The sequence below is a fragment of the Peromyscus eremicus genome, chromosome 16_21 (assembly GCF_949786415.1).
Source record: "Peromyscus eremicus chromosome 16_21, PerEre_H2_v1, whole genome shotgun sequence".
NCBI lineage: Eukaryota > Metazoa > Chordata > Mammalia > Rodentia > Cricetidae > Peromyscus > Peromyscus eremicus.
The window spans coordinates 51,272,596-51,296,158 of record NC_081432.1 but is presented as its reverse complement, the minus strand read 5'-3'; the positions used below and the strand labels follow the sequence as shown (position 1 = coordinate 51,296,158).

Sequence of the window (23,563 nt, the reverse complement as noted above, 5' to 3'; positions counted from 1 at the left end):
AAAATGAATGAGGAGGCTTAAAACAAAATGTATTTTATTTGAATACTGAATACATTCTGTTAGGACACTGATGAGCTAAGAATGAAAGTCTTTCAATGCAAAACCTCCTGGCAACAATACAAACAAAATCCCTAATGTACCAAAGTGACATAAACGATTCACCAGCCTGTGGTTCACTCCAGGGATCCCATTACCTGACAGGTCGTAGTTTAACTTATTTGAGCCGTAAGTGTTTGGAATTATCAGAAGCAGAAAACTGCAAGCTCCCAAATTCCACATACAAAATGACACACAAATGAGTACATAACAACTCATTAAAGACCAGGATTAACAAATAGAAACAGCTAAAATTTGTGCTTTAAATAAAGGGGGCAAACAAATGTTGCCAACTAGTTTTGAATATTAGGGTGACAACATCATTTTCATTTCAGAGTAAGACATTTACCACCTATTGAAATCGATCTTTCAAACACAAGAACCTGCTCTGCCAGGTCCAGTTGAATGATGGGAGTTTGGCTCTTGGTCCTCTAGGTGCTAAAGCCACAGTAGGACCAGTCTCAGGATCATCACGAGGCTGAGTAAACAGAAGAGAAAGGGAGGGTCACTCTGATGGACAGGAAGGTCATGTGCTCCCTGTCATGTTCCTGTGCTGTGGCCTCTGAGGGTTCTATTAGCCCTCCTTAGAGCAGCGGGCAGGGCATTAAGTTTTCTTATGTTCTGACTTCTCAGATGCAGCTTAAAAACACTCCCTGAACATGTAAGATAAATCTGACCCCGCTATTCTGAAAACCTTGGATAACAGATTAAGGGAGAAAGATCAGGAGAAATGTAAACTTCCAAAAGCTACCCAAGAAAAGCAAATGGAAAAAATAATCAAGGGTGCTGAAGAGATGGTTCAGCAATTAAGAGCACTTGCTGCTCTTCCAGAGGACCAGAGTTCAGTTGCATCCATGGCAGGTGCTCATAACAACAAATGGTATGGAACTCCAGCTCCAAGGGGTCTGATGACCTCTTCTGGCCTCTGTAGGCACCTGCACACTCATAGCATATACACAAATGTGGGTGCACACACACACACACACACATGTCTTTTTTTAAGAAAGAAAAAAAGATCAAGGAGTAATTCAGTGGGGGCATTTTTTTTAAGAGTACCAGGACATTCCATCACCTGGGGTCCTTTCTTCATCACTAATCCCCACTTTTGATCCTTCCCAGCATCAAACACTATCTTCAGGTCAGGGGCACTAATTGGAAAGTTGCCTTTGGCACCTCTTCACCACACCACAAATAAAAAATATCATACTAGATAAATACAGAGCCACTCTAGAAAATTCTACAGCAACAAAAGATCACCAAACTATTCAGGAGGCTTTAACTCAAGGCAAACGTACTAATGATACTTTGAAGTAGTTCCTTCTTATCTTGGTTTTTGCCACAGACATCTTTAAACATTGGGTCAAACTGTATTTGATGTGTTTTCGAAATTTATTATGACATTATTCATTTCCAGTGACACCATCTGGTTTTTCCAGCACGATATGCAAATGCCTGTTTAACATCCCTTAAATAGATAAAATATTTACACTTATTTTCTGGGCACCTTTAATTTTCTGGCTTATGTATTTTCTACTAGAAATACAGCCACAGTGAACATTAGGCCTTGTGTACTTCTTTGAAATAATTTCTGAAAAATAAAAATGTGTCCCAAAGGCAGGCAATGTTTACAGCTTTCAACACTCAAGGGCAGCTTCCAGGAGCAATTAGAAACATTTTCTCTATATTTTACTTGATAATATGTTTAATTTCACAGGATCAGGGCTGGGGATGTAGCTCAGTCTCAGAGTGCTTGCCTGGCATGTGCAAGGCCCTGAGTTCAGTCCTCAGCATTGCAAGATAACAGTTACTAACTAGTAACTAGCTGTGGGAATGAGAATTGTAACCCCTCCCCCAGGCTCGAGTGTGTGAACACTTAGTCTCCAGCTGGTGGCGCTGTTTGGGGAGGTGATGGCATCTTTAGGAGATGGATCCTGGCTGGAGGAAGTGTGTCACTGAGGTGTGGGCTTAATTACTTAAAAATCCATCTAAAGGAAGGAAGATTTACTTTGGCTTGTTTTCATAGATTTCAGCTCCAGGTTGGGTAGCTGTATTGCTTTGGGCATGAGCTGAGACAGGGTGTTAGGAATGGAATCATGTGAACTAGAAGGCTTCTTAGCTGGTAGTAGCCAAGAAAAGAGAGAGGGAGAGAGAGGGAGAGAGAGGGGGAGAGAGAGAGAGAGAGAGAGAGAGAGAGAGAGAGAGAGAGAGAGAGAGAGAGAGAGAGAGAGAGAGAGAGAGAGAGAGAAGAGAGAGAGAATGTTACCTTTGAAGCACATAATATCAACATAATTTAGTTTTATACATAATTTTCCATAAGCAATAAAAATATTATCTCAAGGTAAGTAAATTCTGGGTAAGATAACAGACTAGAAGCCTCCTCTGTATGACTCATTGAAGGAGAAGAATTGGAACAGAAAATAAAAATAAACTCTTTTCTAAAGAGAACCAGAGGAAGAACATTGCAAATTTGTAAAAATGGTGACAAGACACCCAAAAAAGTGCAGAGGAAAGTCCAGCACACTGAAGTAAGCTAGGCCCACACTGCTCTAGATGCACAGTCCCAGGACGGCTGAAGGGAGACAGAACCTCATCCAGACCTAAGCCCTGCAGCCCTGGGAAAAGCCCAGTGTCCTCACAAATCTCAAACCCAGTTGTAGGTCCTGGTGGACACTGATTCTTCTGTCACAGCTGAAGACACCACAGACAGCCACAGAGAGGAACCCGAGTCTGTCCTTCTGTGACCTGGAGGCCAGTGAGCAGGTGCTGTCTTCAGAGGCAGTCTAGAGATGGGGACAGGGTCTGCCTGTTACACTACAGAAGAGGAAGAGGGTGGCCTGGTCACAAGGACAGCAAAGGACCAGCTTCATGATGGGAAGACGGGAACAGAGGAGAACTAGGAAGGAGTCTATCACGTCCAACAGCACACACCAAACTCCCTGGTACTATCAGGGGGGACCGAAGAGAATAGACAACCGTCCAACCAATCAGAAAACAACCACAAATTTATAAGAATTAGGTCAGGTGTGATGGTGCACACCTTTAATCCCAGCAAGGAAGCAGAGGCAGGAGGATCTCTGTGAGTTTGAGGCCAGCTCATAGTGAGCTCTGGGACAGGTAGGACTACAAAGAGAGACGATGCCGGGAGGGGGGGGGGAAGAGGGGGGTAGAAAAGAAAAGAAAAAGAAAGAAACAAACCTCATTGGTGAAGACTCTCACAAAATGAGAGTAAAATGTCAAAAATAAATAAATTTTGGCAAACGAATGCCCAAATAAGCTGGTGTATTATTTTGATAGCGAACAAAATTGACCTTAAACAAAAATTAGTAAATATAAATAAGGTCACTACATAATAATAGGAGAAAAATTCATGAAGAAGACATAGCAATTATAAATATTATACATACCAAAATTTGAGTTAGCAACTGCATAAAGCAAATATTAGTGAGCATAGAAGACCAGGCAGATCTGGATACAATAACAGTGGTCACCTTTAACAGCCCAATCTCATCTTTAGATGCGTCATCCAGCCCCAAATCGAACCAAGACACTTCAGATTTAAACTTCACCACAGATCAAATGGATTTACAAAGATACTCAGAATATCCTATCATACACATGCAAAACACACATTCTTCATTACAGCTTACAGTGCCACCTCTAAAACACTCCATAAGGTAACTATACCTGCCTACGATTAATCTTTTTAATGCTCTTATATTTTAGGCTGGGAATGGTGGCATACTCTTTTAATCCCATCTTTCAGGAGGCACAGACAGGCAGATCAATATGAGTTCAAGGTCAGCCTGTTCTACATAGTAAATTTCAGGCCATTCAGGGCTACACAGCAAGACCATTTCTAAAAAGCAAATAAAACAAAATAATTATAAAAAATAATCTGCCTGTAACAGAACGAAAGTATGACTATGAAGTCCAGAAAGTTTAAATATGCATAACTGAAAAACTAATTAAGTATTTTATATCCTTATTGTTTTGTGGGGTTGGGTCTATTTGGTTTTAACAGGTACCTTTCTAGGTATGCCAGTAGGCACTGGAGGTAGTCATTTTGTCCCCTTTACCAGGGAGTTTCCTTGGACCCAACATTCCAGCCTTTCGTTGAGCACAAGGGATGACACACTCTTCTGTAAATACTTCCTGCTAGAACTTGAATGTCGTTGTCAGGGTCCAGGAAGGCTGGAATGTTAGTCAGAGACAGGGAGGGGTTCAGGCATTGGGTGTTCATCAGAAGCATCTGGTTAGCTGACCCAGCTGAAGTGACAGTGAGCAATCACACCGGAAAATTACTTTCCCAGAGGGGAAGGCATTTATTCAGATCATATTGTTGAAACAATGAGGGATTCTAAGAAGGTTCTCATTTTCTTTGGGGTAGGAAAAGTGTTCTGTGAGTCTGAGGGGAGAGAGAAGGCTGAGGTGAGGGTGGACATGGCAGGGTGGGAAGGAAGCCAGGAGAACTCAGAGGCAAACATCAGGACGCTACTGCCTCTAATCCCTGTGACGCGCTGCTGGTGCTCCTGTGACTCTTCCAGGGATTGGTTAACCCCCTAGGACCGGTTTAGACTTCCCAGTTCTCAAGATACATTGACATTACTTCCCCAAATACCTTCACTGTGGAAGGAATAGGTTCAGCAAATGAATGTCACAAGATTTAATGTATATGATGTTAGATTAGTTTGTGTATTCTGGGGAATTCTGTTATTCCCCACACCACAGCATCCTGGAGCTTTCCTCAATATCTGGGCTGCTGCTGTATAACAGAGAGCAGAGTGTTCGTCCTGATTACTATTTTCAGTCTGGAGAGCAAAACTGGAGCGGCATGAGAATTTACTGAGAGGCATGACTTCCTGTCAACTTACGGTTCTTTTCTGGGAGCTGATCTCCCTGGACTCGCAAGATTCAAAACGCTTTCCAACTCTGGCATTCTGTACCATTCCTCCCAGATGTCTAAGGTTAGTAGCCCTGGTCTCAACAGCATGACAGCTGGATCTTGATGTCACACCTACATGGGTCTGATCCTAGAGACAGTAAGCTGTAAGGGAAGGCGGGCTTTAAACCAGATCAACATGGATTCTTTGGACATCCTACTTTACCTTTTAGAACATCAGTTCCCTCCATTGAAAACGGAAACAATTTGTAGACAGCCTGTATGTACAAAGCTTGGCTTCCAAAAAAAAATTAAAATAAAAAAAAAAATCTTCCTTCATTTGGGAATCTTAGCTAAAGGAAGGAGTTGCTGCACGCATCGGTCCGGCCGGGAGGGGGCAGCAGACTCCAGCCCTGCGCTCCCAGGACCAGGAAGCCCGCGTGGACAAGCAAGTCTCCCGCAGATCCAGAGCTGCACCCTGTTTCCGGGCCTCCGAAAGCAGAAGGACGTGGGATCAGGGACGCCGCGTCCCACGAAGCGGCTCCGAAGAGGACGCCGCTCTCCCTGCTAAAGTGGGACCCACTGTGGCAGTGCGCTGGCGCGGAAACTGCTTCCGGGGTGAGGTACTGCGCTTGCGCGTCCCCACTTTTCCTCTTCAGCTGCAGCAAGGGCTCAGGGCTGCAGGTGAGCTGTGCACCCATCCCATAGAGGAAACTTTTCTTGCAATGGCATGAAAAATAAACGGGTCTTTGCTGAGCATGCGCCCTCTCCTTCAATCTCTCAATCTCCAAATCAAGAAAAAAATTCAGAGGACCTGGGTGAAGAGGGATGGAGGCTGCCCTCCCAGAGCTCTTTCCTGTCCTGATGCTGCCAATTCCTGAATTTCTGCCTTCCCGGGGCCCTAAATATCGCACATATTTTACGTTCTATCTTGCCGGAGTGGGGTGGGGGGTGGTGATCGGTAAGGTTCAACCAGACTTCCTTCAAAAATGGCTTTCATCCCTGCGTAGTTCAGACGTAGGCAGTTGTTTTATTTTTGCGTGAAAACGCTCTGTGTATATTTGTCTGTAGATCTCTTAGTGGGTGAACCAGACCTTGGAGGACTTGGGGATGAGCAAGGCAGGGATTTGCCCTTCAGTTTTGTGTGGTGAGCAGTAAATCATTTTGCTGCATAGCGTCCAGGATGCTTTATGGCCTTGTGTAGGTATCAAGCTTTCTGTCTTTTGCAGGAACATTCGATGAACGTGCCTCTCTCTTCCAGCCAAACCCCATTCCTTTCATGTTCTTACAGCCTCTCCCCTTAATGCTTGGTTGTGGTCTGGACAAGTGGCCTCTGCCATGGAGAAGAAGCAAGAAATATGATTGACTTGTGTGGATTTTCTCAGTGTGCAAGGGTTGGGAATGGAGTTCCTTTAGCCTTCTTTAGAACAACACTCAGTTCTCTGTGGAGATGAAGGAACTGTTGGGTTCCTGACAATATAGGCAGGTGGGGTAATGGAGGGGATAATTTCAGCAGGTTGTTTGTGTGAGCCACCCAGTCACCCAGTCACTCAGGGCAGTGAGCTTGGTGCTGTGTGCAGGTCAGCAATGGATGCAACCGTGGCTTTGCCCTCAATGAGCTTGACTGTGGCTTTGCCCTCAATGAGCTTGACTGGCCAAGAGAATCAGACAGGCAACACACCACAAGCAGTTTTACACCAAATTAAAGGAATTTATTTCTAAGAAAGGGTCACAGAAGCAGTTTGGGGGTCTCAGGAAGAAGGTCAATCTACTTTTCACACTTTGGGTTAGCTTAGAAGAAAAATTAAAGCCCCAAATTACTATCCAATGATGAATGATCTGTCTTTCTAGCTTCAGATTTCTAGTAAGAGTATCTTCCTGGCTGTTAGACACTTCACTCTGTATTCCAAATGCCCCTCCTCTTATGAATTTGCACGAGTGGAGAACCCCCAGCTGGCCAAGCCAGGGTATCCCACGCAGGAGGGAAAAACATGCTGGACAGATGGGGGGGGGGTGGGGAAAGTCATTCACACCCAGGCATTGCATCCACCCAGAGAGTTTATTGTAATAGAGAGATGAAGAGAAAGATAGGAAGGAGAGGGAGAAGAGAGGAAGAGAGAGAGAGAGAGAGAGAGAGAGAGAGAGAGAGAGAGAGAGAGAGAGAGAGAGATAGGAAGGAGAGGGAGAAGAGAGAGAGAGAGGTCAAGGGTGCACATCTCCTGGGAGAAAAAGCAGAAGAGAGAGAAGAAGGGGAGGAGTTTTCCTTAAAATGAGACTTTTACATCAGGGCGCAGGGCGGTGCCAAGGGGTGGGTCAGAATATTAACACACACCCCCCCCCCCCCCACACACACACACACTTGCTCCTGACTGCCCCAGGGCTCTGACTCAGGGAAAAGCATCAAGACTACCCACCCCCACATCTCCTAGAGGTCCAAGCCAGAGACCTGTAGGAGTCATTCTGGCAACTTCCCTGCCTTTCTGTCCCTAGCTGCAGGCTGTGGATTCTAAATGCTGAATACTCTCAAATTCATCCACCCTCCACCTTCACTGTTTCTCTGGGGGTGGATTACTCTCCTCAACCAATGAGGTTACTGCAGTCAGCTCCCAGTTTATGCCCTGCCTTCCTGGTGTTCCCCTACCACAGCTAGGAAACATTTGGTAGACTTTGAGTTAGATTGTAAAGCTTGCTTATTTAACCCTTCACTGGCCTTGGGACAGGAGCCACACACTCCCTTTGCGGGGCTGCTGAGTGCAGGGTGGTATTTCTGACCAGGTGCTCTTTTCACAACCCATTTGTTTCAGTTTTCAGATCTGTCCTTATTATTTGTTAATTATGTGTGTCTCTGTGTGGGTTTGTGCACGTGAGTGTATTTACCCTCGGAGTTCAAAGGCAGTCCTAAGATCCCCTGGACCTTGAGTTACAAGGCAGTTGTGAGCTGGCCAACATGGCTGCTGGAAACAGAGCTCAGGTTCCTTGCCAAGTGATCCCCAGCCTCCCTCTACCCTTTGCGTTTCATTTTATTTGCAAACATGCCTTGCGTTCTCACTCCTGGAAACCTTTGCACATGTTCATTCCCCTGCCTGGAACACTTGCTCACTGCACTTATTCCTGCTTTTCCCAAGATCCCCGCTGGGACCTTCCCTCCCCTGGACATCCTCCCTTAGGCTCCACTGTCCATCAGATCCCTGTCCTCTCGGGGTTCTCCACCATCTGTTTCTCCCTGTTCTGTTGTACTATAGACAAGCCTGTGTCCACAACCTTTCTGAAACTGCTTCCTACTGCCTTGCACGAAGATAATGCTCAATAAATACTTGTTGAGAGGAAGGGAGTTTAAGTATGCTTTATTGAATGTCCATATGACAGATTTACTCTATGTCAGTTGGTCTCTTGGTGGGGAAACAGTAATAGCCTTAAAATAGGAGTAACAAAATAATATTATTACTATATTATTGCTGCACAGATAATACTTGTTTTAAAATATACTTTTATTTTTAGTTGACAACAGTAATTATACATAATTATGTGATAGACTGTGGCATTACAATATCATGTATTTAATGTGTAATCAACAGAATAGGGCAGTTGGCATAGCCATTACCTCAGACATTTATTATTTCTTTATGCTGGGACAATCCATAATCCTATATACTAGCTATTGAGGAATCTGGTTTTTGCCAACCACAGCTATCCCGCTGTGCTAAAGGACATTAGACATTGTTCCTCCTTTACAGGGACACTGTGTACCCCTTAACCTCTCCTTCCCCACACAATTTCCAGGCTCTGGTAACTCTTCTTTGGCTTCCATGTGTAAGTGAGAACACATGGGATTTGTCTTTCTGTGCTTAGAGCAATTAATGTTTGTTGAATGCTCAGTGTGTGCCAGCCACTCTTCTGGAACTTTATTTCATTTTTACAGTAACCAGAGGAGGAAGGCTTTAGTTTCTTTTTGTGAAAATGGAGAAATGGAATTATAGGACAGTTGAGGAATGCACCTGATTTTATACAGCTAGTAAGCCGTGGTATCAGCTTGAAGCCAAGGTCTGTGGTGTAACATGATTTACCCCTTTACTCTGAGATGCCCATAGGGCAGAAGAGTGTGAGTCACCAGGTGGATGCTACACTGTGGTCACAAGGTATGAGTGCATTCAGGAGAAGAATCCATGATGGAGAATTCTGAAGAGCATCCTTCCCACTGCCTATTCACCTTGTTCAGCCCAATAACTCAGTTCTCAGGGATGGTACTGCCTGGTTTCCAGCAGCGAGCCTTCCCTGATTCTGAAATCTTAGCTGTGTGTGGTTTGGACAGTGCTTGCCCTCTCTGTGCGTCTGTTTTCTCCTCTGGGAAATACGTACATGATAGCACTTCCCTGCAAAGTTTCCCAGTGATTGACTGGGGTGAGATAGAATCACGTGCTGGTGACTCAGAATTGTCTTTCTCGTCACCCCATGACAGTTTCTTCTTAAACTTTTTCCATTTGTTTATTTGTTTAGTTTTTAAATTTTATTTTAGATAGTTCTTTACTCTCTAACCCACCCATGGGGCGGTCTCATTGTGCGGCATTGGGTGGCCTGGAACTCATGGCATAGTCCAGGCTAGCTTCAAACTCACATCAGTCCTGCCTGGGATTTAAGGCATATGCCACTACGCCCCAGCCAGTCCCTTCTGTGTGTGTGTGTGTGTGCGTGTGTGTGTGTGTACGTGTGCGCGTGTGCGTGTGCGTGTGTGTGTGTGCGCGCGCGCGCGCGCGCGCGCGCACTTCAGCACTGTGCTTACACTATTCTTGTTTTTTTTCCCCCCATGTCACAATTCTTCTCTAGTTTTCTGGGTTTTTTTTTGTTTTGTTTTGTTTTGGTTTGGTTTGTTTGTTTGTTTGTTTGTTTTCTTAATGTTTTTGGGTATTTTGCCTGTATGCATGTCTGCACACCAAGGGAATCCTGGTGCCCATGGAGACCAGGAGAGGGCGCCCGATGCCCAGGGAGTTACAGATAGTCATGAGCTGCCTGTAGGTTCTGGGAATGGAACCCCTGTGTTCTGAAAGAGTAGCCTGTGCTCTTTATCACTGAGCTGTCTCTCCAGCCCCCCTGTTATTATTTCTTCGTCTATACTTCAGTCAACAAATGCTCTGGAACTCAGCGCCTCCCTACATGTTATGCCCCTTGTGCCGCTTCTCAGGCACAGATGAAATCTACTGGGTTAGTTCATCATGCAAATGTGAGGATTCCTTCAGTGCTGCCTCCTTTTCTGTGACAACCCTTTCCGGGGTGTGTGTGTGTTTCAGACAGGGTCTCACACTGTAGCCTGACTGGCCAGGAACTCACTATGAAGTGAGGTTGGCCTTGAACTCCTAGAAATCCTCCTGCCCCAGCCTCCTTCATGCTGAGATTACAGGCCTGAGCTACCACACTGGGTTTACAGTAAACTTTAAGTGACTCTGAGGTAAGTTGAGCACCTATGAGTCAGTCTTGTGAGACTGGTGAATCTAAAGAAGGAGCAGTGGGAAAATTAAAGGAATGCACAGGAGAGCCAGGGATACAGCTCAGTGGTAGAGCTCTTGCCTCGTGTGTGCAAGACCTGGATTAAACCCCTCGCTGGCACACACATGCTCTTACACATGCACACACACAGGCAGATGCACAGGAAACCTCACACACCATTACTCTTTCCATATTTACTAACATACTTATTTTTTCCTATGGAAAATAGATGTAAAGATGGTAAAATATAAAAATGTCAAGATGCTGTGGCTATGTAGGTCATAGGCCTTAGGGGAGAACCTACTGCTATTATTCTCCCAAATGGAAATAATATTAAAATGACTCCTAATACCTGATTGCTATATCCATAGATTAGTGCACTTTTCAGTCCTCATCAGAGAAAGCTCTTCTTGCAGTAGTCAGTAATTAACACAGACTCACAACTGGTCAACATCCAGAGAATGTGTGAGGTGTGCTGTGGGAGCCCGTTCTCGGGTTCCTCGTGACTTTACTCAGCAGGTCCTCATAGAGGATGATTAGGCAACGGGCCTGAGTGCAGGTGTCTGGGATGGTCTGCACTTGGCTGTGCTGGGGGAGGAGGTCTTTGGCTCCACCCCTTGGCGTCTCTATAAAAACCCTGGGGCAGAGACAGTCGGGGCCCGTTGGAATAGGTTCCAGGCCCTCTCGAGGCTATCCTTTATTTTCTATCTGTTTATCTCCGCGATATTCTCTGCAATAAATCCTCCTATCTAATATTTCCTGCTGCTCGCACTCAAGAAAACTCTGGGGAACTGTGGGGGTGGATGGGTAAACGCCCCACAGTGTGCTAAGCACTAACTGGTATGTCTGTCATACCCCTCCCTGCAAGGCTCAGGGATCACCTAGGAAGAAGGGGTGGAGAGACTGTGAGAGCACAAGGTTGTAGATGACTACAGGCAGTGTTTTCTAGACACAGCAGGGCACGTAGGAACTCACCTCGATTCTTACAGCGTGCACAAGTCCTGTGCAGACTCAAGCCAGACGAAATCCCAGCGGGGAGATATGGAGATGGACACAAAGTCCCACCCCTATTAGCATTTGATTGGTGCTGGGAGAGGGAGGGTCAGTTTTCTTTAAGGATATAACCCAAGAGTATTTTAGCCGCACAAGTTTGGATGTTATGGGAATGAGAAAGAGAGGAAGCACACAAAGTTGGGTGGGTAGGGAAGTGGGGGTGGATCTGGGAGGAGAGAGTATGTTAAAAATACATTATGGAATTCTCAAAGAATTAATAAAAATATTATTTTAAAAAATAGTAGTCTGGGGCTGGAGAGATGGCTCAGTGGTTAAGAGCTCTGGCTGCTCTTCAAGAGGACTCTGGTTCAATTCCCAGCACCCACATGGCAGCTCACAACGGTTTGTAACTCCAGTTTCAGGGGATCTGACACCTTCATACCAATGTACCTAAAATAAAATAAACTTAAAAAAAAATGAACTAAAAAAACAAAAGAAAAGGAGAGAGTTAAAAAAAGTCAATAATCAGTATAGAATTTAGCAAGCTAAAGATCTACATCACATCTCATTTACATCCCTCACTTTGGGGGACATGTGGAGATGAAGGGGCCATGACCTATGAATCCACAACAGGCTAGTGCAGTGGTTCTCAATCTTCTTAATGCTGTGACCCTTTAATACAGTTCCTTATCTTGTGGTGACCCCAACCATAACATTATTTTCATTGCTGTGCCATAACTGTAATTTTGCTACCGTTGTGAATCGTAATATAAATATCTGATATGCAGATGGTTTTCAGGGACTCTGTGAAAGGGTCATCCAGCCTGCAAAAGGGGTGTGACCCACAGGTTGGGAACCACTGAGTTAGAGGCTGGTTCCTTATATAAGATAGGCTGGCTATCTTATTTCTGTTGCATTTTGGGTGACTAAGGGCAGGGTTTCAATGGCTCCTGTCCTTATCACTGGAGATGCTTTACCGGTCCCATGATTCATAGGACAATCGATTAGTTTTAGGGAAGGGCAATTATAATACACAGTGATTAACTGTTGATTACAAGTGGATGTCTTGACCACTGGGATATTAGTAACAAAGCAAATGGTCCTAGGAATCCTCATTTAGAGGACACAGAAGCCACTCACTGCAGAGCCCTCTATAGACAAAATCTAAAGAGTTGATGAAGAAGTCATTGAGAACAGAGGCTGGGGGAAGGTGTTGCCTGTGTCGTAGGTTGAGGGAAAGAGGGCCGTGCGGGCCTGGAATAGAGGATGAGTTGTAATGTCTAGTCAGCCTGAGCAGGAGCAGGAGTCTCATTTAGAAATGAAACAGCTGAGGGTATAGCAGATCTTGAAGACAGGCAATGCAGAATTAGCTGAGGTGTCTCCTACCCCACATGTGTGTTTGGAGTCACGAGATGGAGGGTAGTAGCTGGTGGTACAAGAGACAAGGATTCAACTTCCATTCTTTGGTGGTCCAGAGAAATTCCATAGTTTTGTGGGATACCTATCATTTGTATGTACATTTGTTCTCCAAAACTCTATATAATATGCCCCTCACCCTTTCTTTAGACTTGCATCCTCACCAATGGACCTGGTTGGTTTTGGTTATGCAGCCCTGGTGACAATTGGAAGTATTTGGGGATATAAGCGAAGAGGTAAGCCAGAACTTTCCTCCTTTCTCTCCTTCCCTCTCTCCCTTCCTTCCTCCCTCTCTGCCTCCCTTCCTGATACAGTGTCTCATGTAGCTCAGGCTGGCTTCAAACTCACTGCTGATCTGCCAAGTGGTGGGATTATAGGTGGGTACCACATGTCCTGCACAAACTCAACAAAGGAACTTAGTGGGGAGCTGGTGGCTGTAGTGGGAGCTGGTGGCTGTAGTGGGAGCTGGTGGCTGTAGTGGGGAATTGGTGGCTGTAGTGGGAGTTGGTGGCTGTAGTGGGAGTTGGTGGCTGTAGTGGGAGTTGGTGGCTGTAGTGGGGAGTTGGTGGATGTAGTGGGCAGTTGGTATCTATAGTGGGGAGTTGGTGGCTGTAGTAGAGTTGGTGGCTGTAGTGGGAGGTGGTGGCTGTAGTGGTGGAGTTGGTGGCTGTAGTGGGAGTTGGTGGCTGTAGTGGGAGGTGGTGGCTGTAGTGGTGGAGTGGGTGGCTGTAGTGGTGGAGTTGGTGGCTGTAGTGGGGAGTTGGTGTCTATAGTAGAGTTGGTGGCTGTAGTGGAGAGTTGGTGGCTGTAGTGGGAGTTGGTGGCTGTAGTGGGAGTTGGTGGCTGTAGTGGGAGGTGGTGGCTGTAGTGGTGGAGTTGGTGGCTGTAGTGGGGAGTTGGTGGCTGTAGTGGGGAGTTGGTGGCTATAGTAGAGTTGGTGGCTGTAGTGGAGAGTTGGTGGCTGTAGTGGGAGTTGGTGGCTGTAGTGGGAGTTGGTGGCTGTAGTGGGAGTTGGTGGCTGTAGTGGGAGTTGGTGGCTGTAGTGGTGGAGTTGGTGGCTGTAGTGGGAGTTGGTGGATGTAGTGGGGAGTTGGTGGATGTAGTGGGCAGTTGGTATCTATAGTGGAGAGTTGGTGGCTGTAGTAGAGTTGGTGGCTGTAGTGGGAGGTGGTGGCTGTAGTGGTGGAGTTGGTGGCTGTAGTGGGAGGTGGTGGCTGTAGTGGGAGTTGGTCACTGTGCCGGGATCTCCTGAGGATCTATGAGCAGGACAAGAAGCTATAGATGTCTTTGAGGTGGCTGAGAACCAGCATGCCTTGGTAGATATTCATGGAGAGAAGGGAGTTATGTGGGGCCAAGCATGGCAGAGCCTTCTGGGCTTCTGTCTTTCACAAAACTAATTTCACCAGCAATTATGAATTGCATAATTAATTAACATTCTTCAAGGTAACTTAATCCCCCCATTTACATAAAAAGAAAACATTTTATTTAAGGATATTTAATTATAAACAAGAGGAAGGAGAAGTTAGAGTCTGGTCCTGAGAATGTTCTATTTCATAATTGGGTATTAGGAATATTACTGTTTTTATAATAATTATATATCTACTTATGCAGGAAATAGATCACTCAGCTTTTGAGAGGCAAATCATAATTTTCCAACCCCACAAGATAAATTATAAGGATATAAAATACTTAGTTACATAGTTTTTACAGTTATAAATATTTAGACCTTCCTGAACTTCATAATCAAATTTTTATTGTTTTATAGGTAGATTCTTTTTTATATAATTAATGTTACTTTGTTTTTTAGAATGGGTCTCACTATGTAGCCCTAGCTGACTTTGAACTGACAGAGATCTGTCTGCGTCTGTCTCCTGAGTGCTGGGATTAAAGGTGTGAACCACCACACTCAGCTTAAAAGAATAAAAACATTAAAAAAAATTAAGTGCAGGCAGGTGTAATTAGCTTGTGGAGTGTCTTAGAGATAACTCTGTGAGCTGTAGGAAGAAAGTGTGTTTTGCGTGTGTAGGATAGGATATTGTGAATACCTCTGTAAATCTATTTTGATCTGTGATAAAGTTTAACAGGGTCTCTCTTTGTAGCCCTAGCTGTCCTGGAGCTCACCATGTAGACCAGGTTGGCCTCAAACTCACAGAGATCCTCCTGCCTCTGCTTCCTTGCTGGGATTAAAGGTGTGCACCATCACACCTGACCTAATTCTTAAAAATTTGTAGTTGTTTTCTGATTGGTTGGACGGTTGTCTATTCTCTTCGGTCCCCCCGATAGTACCAGGGAGTTTGGTGTGTGCTATTGGACATGATAGACTCATTCCTAGTTCTCCTCTGTTCCCGTCTTCCCATCATGAAGCTGGTCCTTTGCTGTCCTCGTGACCGGGCCACCCTCTTCCTCTTCTGTAGTGTAACAGGCAGACCCTGTCCCCGTCTCTAGACTGCCTCTGAAGACAGCACCTGCTCACTGGCCTCCAGGTCACAGAAGGACAGACTCGGGTTCCTCTCTATGGCTGTCTGTGGTGTCTTCAGCTGTGACAGAAGAATCAGTGTCCACCAGGACCTACAACTGGGTTTGAGATTTGTGAGGACACTGGGCTTTTCCCAGGGCTGCAGTGCTGGGGATGTCTTTTTGTATGCTGTGAATATATGTTGTTCCCATTGGTTAATAAATAAGCTGTTTTGGCCTATGGCAAGGCAGCCTAGAGGCAGGTGGGAAATCCAAGGAGAGAGACAGGAAAGAGAAAGGCAGAGCCTGGGGAGACACCAACCTGCCGCCCAAGGAACAACATGCCAGCAGACCGGTAAAACCACAGAATATGCGGGAAAACATAGATTAATAGAAATAGGTTAATTTAAGATATAAGAGCTAGCTAGCAAGAGGCCTGCTATAGGCCATACAGTTTGTAAATAATATTAAGCCTTTGAGTGATTATTTTATAAGCAGCTGTGGGATCACAGGGCTAGGCAGGACCAGAGAAAACTTTTGACTACACTCTGTGTGTGTGTGTGTGTGTGTGTGTGTGTGTGTGTGTGTGTGTGTGGCGGGGGTGTGTGTGCTTAGATCTGGATGAGGTTCTGTCTCCCTTCAGCTGTCCTGGGACCATGCATCTAGGGCAGTGTGGGCTTGGCTTACTTCAGTGTGTTGGTCTTTTCCTCTCCACTTTTTGGGTGCCTTGTTACCATCTTCACAAATTTGCAATGTTCTTCCTCTGATTCTCTTTTGAAAAGAGTCTATTTTTTTTCCTATTCCAACTCTTCTTCAGTGAGTCACATAGAGGTGGCTTCTAGCCTGTTGTCTCACCCAGAATTTACTTACTTTGAAATAAGATTTTTTTCTTATATAATCTCTCTCTCTCTCTCTCTCTCTCTCTCTCTCTCTCTCTCTCTCTCTCTGTGTATGTGTGTGTGTCTCTGTGTGTGTGTGTGGTGTGTATCTGTCTGTCTGTCTGTCTGTTATTGTAGGGTATTCCCCAGAGAAGACTGCTTAGACATGGGTTTAAACCAATAGAAAGCCTTTATTAGCTGGCCATCTGCTACACTGAGTGTTCAGGATCCCAGTGTAGCTCCAAACCTTTCTCAGGATGGGCTTTTAAACACAGAAACCATGTTCTGGGTTGACAACATCACTTAACAAGAACAATTAGCCAGAAGCAGAACTACTGAAGCCAAAAAGCAAAGTTAGTTATATTTGGAGACATTCCTAGAACTGTGGACTTTGACAGGTTAGGGCTTTGTTTTCATTTTGGCAAGTGCTGCTGTCTGCATGCTGAGTTTTACAGCTTGAATGACACTTCCATCATGGAGTCAGTTGTGCTAAGGTCTGGGAGCCTACTAAGGTCTTAGACCTTGTTACGCTGTGTCTGTCTGTCTGTACCTACATGCATGCATGGACAGCTGCAGTTTATGAACCCAGCTGCACAGCTGAATTCCCTATGGGTGTTTGAAACAGAGAGATACTTCAGCTTCCACCGGGGAGTTCTAATCTAGAAGATTTCCAATTAGTTGAATTCTCTAAAGCAAGGATTACGTGCAAATTATTCACAGTGTCTCCAGCGTGCAGCTCTCTGTCCAGCGCATAGGAAGTGCTTAGCATTTATATGGTGCATTGGGGTGGGTGGCTTGACTAGACACAGAGGGCTGTGTCTTCTGCTCTCTGGGCGTAGTCTCCTTTTGTGTTTAAATGCTGATACCTTGAGGCTAGAAGATGATTATTCAAGATAGAGCCATTTCTTAACCTACACAGCACTTCTCTCCTCACCCTTGTAAGATAAAACTATTTATGAAACTCATTTCCTATCATCATAACTCCTTAGTAAAAAGATGCTTCCAAGGAGACTGGGGCGGGGGGCGGGGTGTGATGGAAGAGGAGGAGCCACTGAGGAAGGCTATCTTACTCTTACACGTGATGTCTACCTCTGCAGTGCCGTGTTCATGCTCTCCCGCCTTGCGTTTAGTGTTTCTCAGGAAACTACCTGTGAAGAGGTCCATACTTAGTTTGCCTTCTTCCCTGTAGTGGTTTAAAAGAAAATGGCCCCCAAAGGGAGTGGCACTGTTAGGGGGTGTGGCTTTGTCAGAGTGGGTGTGGCCTTGTTGGAGGAAGTGTGTCACTGTGGAGATGGGTTTTCAGGTCTCATATATGCTCAAGATACCACCCAGTGTCTCAGACCACTTCCTGTTGACTGCAAGATGTAGAACTCTCAGCCACTTCTCCAACGTCATGTCTGACTCTTTACCACCATGTCCCACCATGATGATAAAGGATTGAATCTCTGAACTGTAAGCCAGCCCCAGTGAAATGTTTTCCATTATAAAAGTTACCATGGTCACAGTGTCTCTTCAAATCAATAGAAACCCTAACTAAGACAATCCCTGTATAATGCCCACATAGGAAAGTTAGGCTTATGAGTTAGACTTAAAATGATGGAATGAGTTCCTTTCGTTTTTCAACTTTCTCTCTCTTTAGTATTTGCCTTTTTTTTTCTTTCTTTTTTAGTCAGGGTCTCTACATAGCCCTGGCTGTCCTGGAACACTGCATAGACCAGGCTGACCCCAACCTCCCAGAGATCCACCTGCTTCTGCCTCCTGAGTGCTGAGATTAAAGGCGTGCACCACCACACCTGGCTGCAGCTCTCTTTCCCCCTTCTTTGTTTTAAGAACACTTATTTTCATTATTTTTAATTGTGCTTATGGGTGGGTATGTACACATGAGGGCAAGCACCCAAGGAGGCTGTGCAAGAGCAGTCTCACGATTAACTGCCGAGCCCTCTATCCAGCTCATGAAATCCCCCTCTATGTTTCTCTCTCTCCTCCACAGGTGGAGTTCCATCTTTGGTTGCTGGTCTTTCTGTTGGACTTTTGGCTGGCTATGGAGCCTACCGTGTGTCCAATGACAAACGGGATGTCAAAGTGTCATTGTGTAAGTGACATGTTTTCTCCAACTACAGAGGCTCAACCTGGAAGATGCCCCCTTGACACTTTGTACCAGGCTTACTAGAAAATGAACTATCAAAGTTAAATGTCTATGAGTCCATGGCAAGCTTGAACATCATTCTTACTGCTTTCCAGACAGAACTGATCAAAAATAACAGTACTGACAGCCTTCCACCTCATTTCCCTAACACATGTTACAGGAAGTTGAATCAGAAAAAGCATGGAGTTATGACTAGATTTTCTTTTAGCTTTCTTAGGTGTACATTTAATGTGATTTTTAAATTGCTGTGAAGACACCTTTGTGCTACCTTATGTCATTCTGTTTAGGGCACAGATAGCTTTTATGTACAGCTGTGCCTTAGGACTGTCTAAAAGAAAAGTACTTTTGCTCATTCTCATAGCATCCTTTTTTCCTGGGCTGAGCAAGAGAGTGCCTATTGTTTAACCCCCAGGGTATCTGGTTTTAGTCTTTTCATTAGCAAACATTGATGATGCTTAACATTCTAATTTATTGTATTTGGGTTTCAGTTACAGCTTTCTTCCTGGCCACCATAATGGGTGTGAGATTCAAGAGGTCCAAGAAAATAATGCCTGCTGGTCTAATTGCAGGCTTAAGGTAAGAACCGTTCTGATCCATGCTTTCCTGTGCAGCATTTCAGAGTGGTGACAGTCTACGGCAATACCACCCTAAATATGCCCAGTCTCGCTGAAGTGCTGGTAATTTTTTGTGAAGAATTAATTTTCATGGGGATGGAGAGATGGCTCACTTACTGCTCGTGCAGAGGACCAGGTTTGACCATCTGCAACTCCAGTTCCAAGGGGTTCAACACTCTCTCTGGCCTCCATGTGCACATGTGCACCAGGCACACACACACACACACACACACACACACACACACACACACACACACACAAACTATGGAATAAATCTTTAAAAACATTTTTAGAAGAATTAACTTTTGTTTGAAAGGTCAAATAATTTTTACGATAAGTCTAACTATAACAGACAGAATGATTCAGTTGGTCTTTGGAGTGACAGTATTCCTCTCTGATTCACTTTGTAGTGTCCCATCAGATGTACACGCTTATCTTTATCAGACTAAAGAGTTAAGTTCCCCCTCAATTTTCCTCAACATTCCTCCACTTGTAGCAGTAAACTGGTTTAGTGACAGTCTGAGTCATTGAATTTCAAAGAGAGATAATTTTTTTTTTTTAGTAAATAACCTTAAATTTCTCTTAATTTGATCAAGTATATTCATTTCATTTCATTTTTTTTTTTTTGGTTGGGTGATTAGTATATTAGTTGCTTTTCTGTTACAGTATTAGATTATCCTGATAAATAGAGGAGGAGAGGGCTTATTCCAGGGGGATGTTCCAGAGGCGATGCTAACACTGTGTGAGACAGCCTGGGAAACTGGAAGTCAAATGATCACATTCTATCCACACCAAGAGAAAGGGAAGAGGGCCAGGCTACAAAGCCTCAAAGCCCGCCCCTTGATGACACACTTCCTCCAGCCAGGCTCCACCTCCTAAAGATGCCATCACCTCCCCAAACAGCGCCACCAGCTGGAGACTAAGTGTTCACACACTCGAGCCTGGAGGAACAAATCTCATTACCTCAGCTAGTTAATAGTAACTGGGAGTGGGAGGGGAGAGAACAAGGGAATCCGTGGCTGATATGTAGAACTGAATTGTATTGCAAAAAAAAAAAAAAAAAAAATAGTAACTGTTAACTTGCAATGCTGAGGACTGAACCCAGGGCCTTGCACATGCCAGGTGAGCACTCTACCACTGATCTACATCCCCAGCCCTGATCCTGCGATTAAATATATTCTCATGTAAATTAAATATATCATCACGAAATTAAATTTATTACCAAGTAAAATATAGAGAAAATGTTTCTGATTTCTCCTGGAAGCTGCCCTTGAGTGTTGAAAGCCATAAACATTGCCTTCCTTTGGGACACATTTTCATTTTTTAGAAATTATTTCAAAGAAGAAGTATGTAAGGCCTAATGCTTACTGGCTGTATTTCTAACAGAAAATAGTTAAGCCAGAAAAATTACAGCTGCCCAGAAATTCACCAGAAAATAAATGTAAATATTTTATCTATTTAAGGAATATTAAACAGGCATTTGCACATCATGCTTGAAAAACCAGTTGGCATCATTGGAAATGAATAATGTCATAATAAAATATAAAAACAGGATGAAAGCACACCAGATACAGTTTGACCCAATGTTTAAAGATGTCTGTGGCAAAAACCAAGATAAGAAGGAAATACTTCACAGTATCAGTAGTATTTTGCCTTGGGTTAAAGCCTCCTGAATAGTTTGAGGGTCTTTTTTTGCTGTAGACTTTTCTAGTATGGCTCTGAATTTATCTAGTGTGGTGTTTTTTATTTGTGGTGAGGAGGTGCCAAAGACGACTTTCCAATTGTGCCACGGACCTGAAAATTATGTTTGATGCTGGGAAGGATCAAAAGTGGGGTTAGTGATGAAGAAAGGACCCCAGGTGATGGAATGTTCCTGGTACTCCAAAAAACAAGCACCTACTGAATTATTTCTTGAACCTTTTTTCTTTTGTTAAAAGATTTGTTTCTCTGTCTTCCTCTCTTCCTCTCTTCCTCTCTTCTCTCTCTCTCTCTCTCTCTCTCTCTCTCTCTCTCTCTCTCTGCCTCTGTGTACACACACACACACACACACACACACACACACACACACACACACACACGAGTGTACATACCTTGAGTGTGCAGGTGCCTACAGATGTCAAAAGACATTATCAGACCCCTTGGAGCTGGAGTTCCATATCATTTATTGTTATGAGCACCTGCCATGGATGCAGGAACTGAACTCTGGTCCTCTGGAAGAGCAGCAAATGCTCTTAATTGCTGAACCATCTCTCCAGCACCCTTGATTACTTTTTCCAGTTGCTTTTCTTGGGTAGCTTTTGGAAGTTTACGTTTCTCCTGACTGTAGCGTGAATCTTAAAAGGACTTATTAATAAAATCAAACCCAGGGCCAGGCATTAGGGTGAATGCTGGAAGATCAGAGAAGCAGAACAAGTCACAGCTTCCTCACCTCACCAGTTCCTCAGCTGATCCTGTTTCCTCAGACTGGAAGCCTCTGAGTCCTGATCCAAATGGGTCTCAGCTGAACTGCTGTTCAAAAGCCTAAAAGCTTAACCAGCCAAAAGCGAAACCAGGCTCTAGTTCCTGGTCCTCATGCCTTAAATACCTTTCTGCTTTCTGCCATCACTTCCTGGAATTAAAGGCTCTTTCACCATGCCTAGCTGTTTTCAGTATAGCTTTGAACTCACAGAGATCCATCTGGATCTTTGCTTTTGGAAAGCTAGGATTAAAGGCGTGTGTGCCACCATTTTCTGGCCTCTATATCTAGTGGCTGTTATGTTCTCTGACCCCAGATAACTTTATTAGGGTGCACAATATTTTGGGGAACACAGTATATCACCACACCTGACCTTTCTCCTTAATCTGTTATCCAAGGTTTTCAGAACAGCGGGGTTGGATTTCTCTTATCTGTTCAGGGAATGTTTGTAAGTTGCATCTGAGAAGTCAGAACACAAGAAAAATTAATGCCCTGCCCCCTGCTCTAAGGAGGGCTAATAGAGCCCTCAGAGGCCACAGCGCAGGAACATCACAGGGAGCACATGACCTTCCTGTCCATCACAGTGACCCTCCCTTTCTCTTCTGTTTGTTCAGCCTCGTGATGATCCTGAGATTGGTCCTACTGTGGCTTTAGCACCTAGAGGAGCCAAGAGCCAAACTCCCATCATTCAACTGGACCTGGCAGAGCAGGTTCTTGTGTTTGAAAGATCGATTTCAATAGGTGGTAAATGTCTTACTCTGAAATGAAAATGATGTTGTCACCCTAATATTCAAAACTAGTTGGCAACATTTGTTTGCCCTCTTTATTTAAAGCACAAATTTTAGCTGTTTCTATTTGTTAATCCTGATCTTTAATGAGATCTTATGTACTCATTTGTGTGTCATTTTGTGTGTGGAATTTGGGAGCTTGCAGTTTTCTGCTTCTGATAATTCCAAACACTTACGGCTCAAATAAGTTAAACTGCGACCTGTCAGGTAATGGGATCCCGGAGTGAACCACAGGCTGTTGAATCGTTTATGTCACTGTGGTACATTAGGGATTTTGTTTGTATTGTTGCCAGGAGGTTTTGCACTGAAGGAATTCCATTCTCAGCTCATCAGTGTCCTAACAGAGTGTATTCAGTATTCAAATAAAATACATTTTATTTTAAGCTTCCTCATTCATTTTTGTGTCTTTTCTAGAAACTCAATCATCTTTGACATTTACATGTTTCAGTATTGGTAAAAAGGACGTCAAGGGAGTGTTGTTTACACCAGCTCTCCATCCTTCTCAGGGCTTCTCCCTCTCTTCCCGCCTCCATGTCAGATCACCACTCCATTTTAAGAACAGTTGTAGCTGGTAGTGTCCAGGGCAGTTTAAGGACCAGATGGACCACCTGCTCATTTCCACTGGCTCCTGTGGCCTCTGGGAAGTCAGTCATGCCCTGAGGACTCAGTGTCTCATCCCTAAGGAATAAGGCATGGTAGCATGCCCTCCAGGGCACCAAGCCTCACAGTTTCAGTCCTTTGGTGAGATGAGAAGGGGTGGAGAGCTCTGGCTGCCAAGCTGGAAGGCAGGGGAACTTACTCTTACAAGCAGGTTGTTACACTCTCAGCCATCAGGAATTGAGAGATGGAGAAAGTAAACCCACTAGGTGAACCACAGAGGAAACCTGTACATACTTCTTTGGTATACTTTAAAGGATCCCCTTTAAAACAGAAAAAAGGAATCCCCTCTGACCCAGTAATGCCAAAGAGATCGCTGCCACACGCTGGGCTGGAAATGGAAGGTGGTGCTTCCTTGCCAACAGCCAAAGTTGACAATGGCTTCTATGCACGCTGTGATTGACACTGAAATAAAGGCAAATCGTGTGGCTGATTGTAGAAATATTTACTATATGTGTAAAATATAGTAATTGATGGGAAGTTTTAGAAGGGAGTTTAAGCTATGCTGCATTCTGAATTATTGACAAAAAGCAGTGAAAGTTAATGATGGTGATGTGTGTGTGTTTGTTGTTATTATTATTATTATTTTTTAATATGTGAGGGTCAGCCAGGTAGCTTAAAGCTAAACTGATAATTTAGTTCAATCCCCAAAGCCTGCAGCGTATAAAGAGAGTTGTTCTCTGACCTCCACACATGTGCCAAGGCAAAC

General features: G+C 44.3%; 2 protein-coding genes across 6 annotated transcripts in view; both read left to right on the top strand.

Moving 5' to 3' along the window:
* The window catches only part of LOC131926066 (glutathione S-transferase A6-like), a 92,483-nt gene that overhangs the window by 58,357 nt on the left and 10,563 nt on the right, over nucleotides 1-23,563 (top strand). The gene's annotated exons all lie outside the window — the stretch shown is intronic.
* On the top strand, nucleotides 5,436-22,651 carry Tmem14a (transmembrane protein 14A). Of its 2 annotated transcripts, none has more exons than XM_059281321.1 (5): nucleotides 5,436-5,593; nucleotides 13,013-13,098; nucleotides 18,185-18,286; nucleotides 18,829-18,916; nucleotides 22,024-22,651. In XM_059281321.1, the coding sequence occupies exons 2-5, from the start codon at nucleotides 13,029-13,031 to the stop codon at nucleotides 22,061-22,063; spliced, it is 300 nt and encodes a 99-aa protein (XP_059137304.1). In that variant the 5' UTR covers nucleotides 5,436-5,593; nucleotides 13,013-13,028; the 3' UTR covers nucleotides 22,064-22,651. The 2 variants fall into 2 exon arrangements, with proteins under 2 accessions (XP_059137304.1, XP_059137303.1); XM_059281320.1 differs by having other exon boundaries at nucleotides 5,436-5,659; nucleotides 22,024-22,650.

Coding starts and splice junctions, on each gene's coding strand:
- Tmem14a (XM_059281321.1), top strand. CDS start 13,029: ATGGACCTGGTTGGTTTTGGTTATGCAGCCCTGGTGACAATTGGAAGT. Junction 13,099..18,184: donor TTGGGGATATAAGCGAAGAG/GTAAGCCAGAAC, acceptor TCTCCTCCACAG/GTGGAGTTCCATCTTTGGTT. Junction 18,917..22,023: donor GGTCTAATTGCAGGCTTAAG/GTAAGAACCGTT, acceptor CTGTTTGTTCAG/CCTCGTGATGATCCTGAGAT.